The sequence below is a fragment of the Castor canadensis genome, chromosome 3 (genome assembly GCF_047511655.1).
Source record: "Castor canadensis chromosome 3, mCasCan1.hap1v2, whole genome shotgun sequence".
Lineage (NCBI taxonomy): Eukaryota > Metazoa > Chordata > Mammalia > Rodentia > Castoridae > Castor > Castor canadensis.
Window position 1 is genome coordinate 175,751,175 of NC_133388.1, and position 7,110 is coordinate 175,758,284.

Here is a 7,110-nt window from a genome sequence, read left to right on the forward strand (position 1 = left end):
CAAAACACTGTTAGTTATTTAGGATGGCCTGAAGGTGAGAAGATACAAAATAGTGGGACCCTGTATCTTGAAATATGGCTTTCCAGTGGGATTCCTATCAGGGTGTAAAAGGACATGTGAACTTCTGGCAGGCGACCTAGAGTTCCATCTTGCTAGTAAACCACGTGCCTTTAGTAACCATGCTTCTTAATGCAAAAAGCACCCAGTAGAAACTCTATTTTTTTTTTTTCTTTTTGGTTAGGATATATTCGTTGTACAGGGGGGATTCACTGTGACAATTCCAAGTAGGCTTATATTGTACTTGGTTAGATTACCCCCACTGTCTACCCACCTCGACCTTCTTGTTACTTATTGTAGCTGTCAAATATAGCTCCTTTTCTTTCCTCACTAGGGAGTTCTCAACATTAAAGGAAATAATATACAGTAAATTGCATAGGACGGCGCCTGGAACATAGTAAGGCTCCATATTATTGTTAATTATTGTCTACTTCCAGTCATTTAGGGATAACGAAGTAACAAGCTAAAGTTACTCCTCCTCACGACTGCGCATGTGCGTCCCCGCGAAGACTCGCGCACCCAAGCGTTTTCCCGCGCAAGCAGAAGCGCTGTTTTCGAGAATCCGCCCCTTAAGGCGCGAACGCCGTGACCCAAGCGGGCGCTGGTCTGGGAGGGACGTAAGCAAGGGGGCAGGCCTGGGTAACGGGGCCGTTTGCTTCCGGGGCCAAGGGATTTCATTTCCGGGAGAAACCGGCGTTGCTATTACCAAGGCATGTGTAAGGCTTCCACTGTCGCTTCCTGGTCCGGTGGTCCAGGTCCGAGTTAGCCAGGCATGAAGATCACCAGGCAGAAACACGCCAAGAAGCATATTGGCTTCTTTCGAAACAATTTCGGAGTCCGCGAGCCCTACCAGATCCTGCTGGACGGCACCTTTTGTCAGGCGGCGCTGCGGGGCCGCATCCAGCTGCGGGAGCAGCTGCCCCGCTACCTCATGGGGGAGACGCAGCTGTGCACCACCAGGTGGGCCCGGCGGGTGTGGGAGACCGACGCCACGGCTCCCAGGCCTCCTTTGCAGCACACGAGGTGCAGAACGCCCGCCCACGGGAGTTGAAAGTTAGTGGAGGCTCAGGGAATTAAGGCAAGCATCTTCAGTGTGGGCAAATTGTACAGTGCTCAGCAAATATCACGTGGCTTTATCCTGGAGAATGAGCACAAGTGTTTGTGGTCAGGTGGACCTGGTTCTGAATCCTGGTCCCGGTTTTACCTGCTTTGTGATCTCGGGCAAGTTATTCAACCTCTCTGAGTCTCAGATAGCTTAGTTGGAAAATAGAGGTCATAAAACTTCTTACAAGGTAGCTGTAAGGTCAAGGTTGCTCTAGTGTAGAGCATTTTTTTGGTATCCCAAACCTACCCCTCTTAAATAGTTGCTGTTATTTGCACAGCTTTTCTAGTTTACAACAAAAATTTTCAAGCCTCACAACTGCCCTTTGAGGTAGGTAGCATCTTTGATTCCCAGGAAAAGAAGTCTAGACTGGAGATTTAAGTGCCCAAGGCCATTCATTTATTCAGCTCTCCTTATTAGCAATCAGATGCTAAGCACTGCATTGCTGAATTTACATTAGCGTACAGGACAAAATCTCAGCCCTTGTGACCTGTGAGGTGCATAAGTCAACTTTTAATGAGTGTGCTTTCATTGAATGTTTCCCCACTTCATCGTGTGTAGGTACATTTAGGGTGGAATGGTGTAGGAATTCGAAGGAAGAGATAGGAAGGAAAGAGAATTACAGATTTCCATTCATTTGTTCATTTCTGAGGGTAAGAGCTATTTGAAGACCTCTTAAACAAATGGAGTTGTGGAATGCCTGGGTAAGAGGTTACAGCACAAAACAGGGTTTGAAATGAAGGTAAGGAAAAGGTAAGTTGAGGATAGATCATGAATTCAAGTTATAATAAAGTCAGGGCTCTTTTCATTGTAGAGTATTTTTTCATATAATGGTATTAGTACAGTTTGATATACTTTCAAAATATTTTCAATTCGGAGTTGACCAAAATCAACTCTTATACATGACACTGTGAAACATTGGCTTATACGAACATGAAAAATCCAGATTAAAAAGCTTAAACATCTTGATGACTTCAGAATTTTTTCTTTTCTGAATTGAAAATATTTTGAAAGTATATCAGATTGTACTTGAAGTTTATTACACTGGTTGGGGCAAGTGATCTGTTGCCTTATACCATTGTTGTCTGAATGTGGGCATGTTACTTGAAATTTATCAGAATGGTGTGCTAAAATGGGGATAAGCTACCTAACTTCATAGATTATTTTGAGATTAAACCAGAATGTATATAAAGAGCCATTTGCATGCCACCTGGCAGATTATAACTGCTCAGTAAATTTTATCATTCATATTGTTCTTTTCCTTTGGTGCATGCATTTCAAGTATTCTTTTAAAAGTAAAATGGGTACTGTATGACACATTTAGATTGTAATGGTATAGCTTTATGTTTAAAAACTTGAGCATTCTGTTTTATACTTATACAAGCAAAAGAAATGTATCTTACGATTGTGGGTCACTAAAAACTTTTTTTTTTTTTTATTGCTTCTCGGCCTTTTGGCTAAGATCAAGTGTAAAAACTTTTTTTTTTTCTCCAGATGTGTGTTAAAGGAATTAGAGACATTGGGAAAAGAATTATATGGAGCAAAACTGATTGCACAGAAATGCCAGGTTCGAAATTGTCCCCATTTCAAGAATGCAGTGAGTGGATCAGAATGTCTGCTTTCCATGGTTGAAGAGGGAAATCCCCACCATTATTTTGTGGCAACACAGGTAATATTACTTTTAACACCATGAGTCAGTATTAATGATATCTATGTAAAATTCATATAGAATTATTGATAATTAGAAAAACTTAACATGGAGTGATTTGTTAGTGGTTCTTTTTTTTTTTTTTTTTTTTTTTGCAGTACTGGGGTTTGAATTCAGGGCCTACACCTTGAGCCACTCCACCAGTGATAGGTTTTTGTGATAGGTTTTTTCGAGATAGAGTTTCCCAAACTGTTTGCCAAGGCTGGCTTCAAACCATGATCCTCCTGATCTCTGCCTCCTGAGTAAGTAGGATGACAGGTGTGAGCCACTTGTGCCCAGCTCAGAGTATCTTTGACTAGACACAAGAGAAAGCTACTAACTTATTTACATTTGCATTAGTTTATAATTCATGGTGCTAGAATACTGATAAAATTGTTTCAAACTGCTGCTACTTACTCTGTTTGGGTCAAGTTTTTGTGTTTTTCTTCCTTTATCATGAAGTGTACTACAGTAGTGAGACATACTCATTTAAGAAAACACAGTCTTTTTTTTTTTATTGTTTTATTATTCATATGTGCATATAAGGCTTGGGTCATTTCTCCCCCCTGCCCCCACCCCCTCCCTTACCACCCACTCCGCCCCCTCCTTCTCCCCCCCACCCCCTCAATACCCAGCAGAAACTATTTTGCCCTTATCTAATTTTGTTGAAGAGAGAGTATAAGCAATAATAGGAAGGAACAAGTGTTCCTGGTTGAGATAAGGATAGCTATACAGGGAGTTGACTCACATTAATTTCCTGTGCGTGTGTGTTACCTTCTAGGTTAATTATTCTTGAGCTAACCTTTTCTCTAGTTCCTGGTCCCCTTTTCCTATTGGCCTCAGTTGCTTTTAAGGTATCTGCTTTAGTTTCTCTGTGTTAAGGGCAACAAATGCTAGCTAATTTTTTAGGTGTCTTACCTATCCTTACCCCTCCCTTGTGTGCTCTCGTTTTTATCATGTGTTCAAAGTCCAATCCCCTTGTTGTGTTTGCCCTTGATCTAATGTCCACATATGAGAGAGAACATACTGCCCTTGATGTAATGTCTACATATGAGAGAGAACATAGGATTTTTGGTCTTTTTGGCCAGGCTAACCTCACTCAGAATGATGTTCTCCAATTCCATCCATTTACCAGTGAATGATAATATTTCATTCTTCTTCATGGCTGCATAAAATTCCATTATGTATAGATACCACATTTTCTTAATCCATTCGTCAGTGGTGGGGCATCTTGGCTGTTTCCATAACTTGGCTATTGTGAATAGTGCCACAATAAACATGGGTGTGCAGGTGCCTCTGGAATAACCTGTGTCACAGTCTTTTGGGTATATCCCCAAGAGTGGTATTGCTGGATCAAATGGTAGATCAATGTTTAGCTTTTTAAGTAGCCTCCAAATTTTTTTCCAGAGTGGTTGTACTAGTTTACATTCCCACCAACAGTGTATGAGGGTTCCTTTTTCCCCACATCCTTGCCAACACCTGTTGTTCGTGGAGAAACACAATCTTTCATCTTTTATTTTTAATACTTCTCTCTTTAAGTTCTTACAAACTTATTTAAGGCAACTTAATTGATATATTTGAACTAAATAATTCTGTTTTTCTTTCCTAACAGGATCAAAATTTATCTGTGAAAGTAAAGAAAAAGCCTGGGGTTCCTCTCATGTTTATTATCCAGAACACCATAGTCTTGGACAAACCTTCTCCCAAAACAGTTGCCTTCGTTAAAGCAGTGGAGTCAGGTCAGCTTGTCTCAGTGCTTGAAAAACAAAGTATCAAGCAGCTCAAAGAGGAACAGGGTTTAGTAAAAAACCCCGAACAGAGAAGAAGAAAAAAGCGCAAGAAAGTAAGTGGCCCTAATCCTCTTAGCTGTTTGAAGAAAAAGAAAAAAGCACAGGACACAAAATCACCTGCTTCTGAAAAGAAAAGAAAAAGAAAAAGGATCCGGAACCGATCTACCTCAGAAGTATTTTCCGAGAAGCAGAATGTGGAAGGATAATCAGTGCTTTGGGTACTTTTAAAGACATTCAGATGTGAAAAGTGGATTTACTTTTAGAACTGCAGAGAAGTATTTACAATACAAGACTAAACTGAGCTGGGTGCCAGGGGCTCACATCTATAATACTAGCTACTCAAGATGCAGAGATCAGGAGGATCACGGTTCGAAGCCAGCCCAGCCAAATAGTTCTTTGAGACCCTATTTTGAAAAACCCTTTACGAAAATAGGGCTGGTGAGTGGCTCAAGGTGAATGCCCTGAGTTCAAGTCCTAGTACCACCAAAAAAAAAAAAAAAAGACTAAACTTGTAAATGAAAGGCCATATGCTTTTGCCTAAAGTCACTTAACGAAATAAAAAGTCATTTGGTTTAGATGTAATAGGATTCATTTTTTTAAAGTCGTTTTGAAAGGTTTCTCATTGTAAAATTGTCTCCTGACTTGCCCCCCATCTCACACTCCATGTGTTACATGCAAACAGTTTTGAAAAATCAAACAATTCTAAAAGGCTTGTGACAAAAAAAAGGGTCTGTGATTATAGGTATGTACCACCATGCCCACCTGTAGAAATACATATCTTTGTTGAACTAATAATACATCAAAACACAGGATGCTTATTTGAAAATCATTTTTCCTTAACATTCTTTTGTTTACGAGGTGCTGGGAAAAAAGTGCCTTTACCATTTTTCAGTTCCACTTGTCTTGTAGGATGATGATTTCCTTTTAGATGTACCTGTTAACTTCAATAGTGAAAATTCCCAAACAATGGTTTCTCTACGATTAAATATTTTATTTATTTTTGGTGGGAATGGGGTTTGAACTTAAGACTTAATGCTTGCAGAACTGGCACTCCACCACTTAAGCCACACTTCCACTCCTTTTTGCTTGGATTATTTTGGAGATTGGGTATCATCAACTATCTGCTAGGGCTGCCCTCAAACCTCGATCTTCCCAATATCATATTCCCAAGTAATTAGGGTTACAAGCCTGAAGAAGCCTGAGCTTCCAGTGACCAGCTTGAATATGTTATTGAAAAGTGTCCAAACTACTATAAGGGGCAAATGAATTAGGAATTGAATAACTAAACTTGTCTCTTTCAGCTTCCCCCTGCCTTCCAGTGTTTTATTCATCTCTTGGGCCAGAATTCATGTTTTTACACTGTAAGATTGAAGTATAAATTTACTGGAAAAGTGAAGTCTGATAAGGAGCTCATGAGTGGTTTCTTTTGACAAATTGGAACAGTGGTTCTTAATCTATACTGTTGGTGTTATAATTGTGTGAAGTAGATGAGTAAGTTCTTATTAATGGCTAAAATTAAGTGTTTCTTAAATGTGAAACAATTTAAACTCCTACAGAAATGTTACTCTTAGTTGAATTCAGAAATGGTTCTTTGGTGAAAGTGAAGTTACAGCTTTACACTGGGGAGTAATGCATTATATAGCAAGTAATGTATTATATAGCAAGCCATGGTAGTGTTTGGGTTGTAATTTCATGATTCTGTTTTAAATTCTTGACAGGAACTTTCTTTTTCTTTTTTTGGGTACCTAGGTTTGAACTTGGCTTTGCTCTTGCAAAGCAAGTGTGGCTTGAGCCACATCTCCAGTTCATTTTTGCTCTGGTTATTTTGGAGATGGGGCCTTAGGAACTATTTGCTTGGGCTGGCCTTGAACTGTGATCCACCCAGTCTCAGCCTCCCATGTAGGCACCACCAGTGCATGGCAGAACATTTTTGATACTGGAAAAAAGTGAATATACTTCTGTAGTTCTTAAGTAAAAAGATGACATCTGTCAATAATGAGAGGATTACCTAATCAAATAGATAAAGTGCTAAAGCAGATGAAAAGTACAGTGATGAAATTTATTCAGTACCATCTGATAATAATGATATTAACAGTGCCTATTAATAATGGCTGTGAATTTTATGTATTTTCCTGGCAAAATTTTAAGGATATTTTAGCAAAAGAATCTTATATCCTTATACTATAATTCTTTAATGAATATTACATTTATACCACCACTGCTAAAATCCTTAGCAAATATAGGTCCCAAGTCTGCTCCTTAAGGACTTTGTGAGTAAGGTTAAAAAGGAGGGAAATAAAGACTCTGTTAGATGCGTATAATGCAACAAGTGTTTGGTCATTTAACTCTAGAAACTGTCTTATAAAACATACATAACTAGTATTAGCGCCCCCCCCCACACACCCCCCAAAAAACCAAAAAGCTTGCTTACTATAGCTCTCTGTATTGGTCTCTCATTGTCAGAGACCCAAAAC

General features: G+C 39.4%; 1 protein-coding gene across 1 annotated transcript; it reads left to right on the top strand.

Annotated features, from left to right (window-relative positions):
- The first annotated feature begins 717 nt into the window (after positions 1-717).
- Positions 718-5,218, top strand: Utp23 (UTP23 small subunit processome component). Its single transcript, XM_020166424.2, has 3 exons — positions 718-1,017; positions 2,654-2,828; positions 4,459-5,218. Exons 1-3 carry the CDS (start codon positions 830-832, stop codon positions 4,840-4,842), a joined length of 747 nt encoding a protein of 248 aa, XP_020022013.1. The 5' UTR covers positions 718-829; the 3' UTR covers positions 4,843-5,218.
- The last annotated feature ends 1,892 nt before the right edge of the window (positions 5,219-7,110 follow it).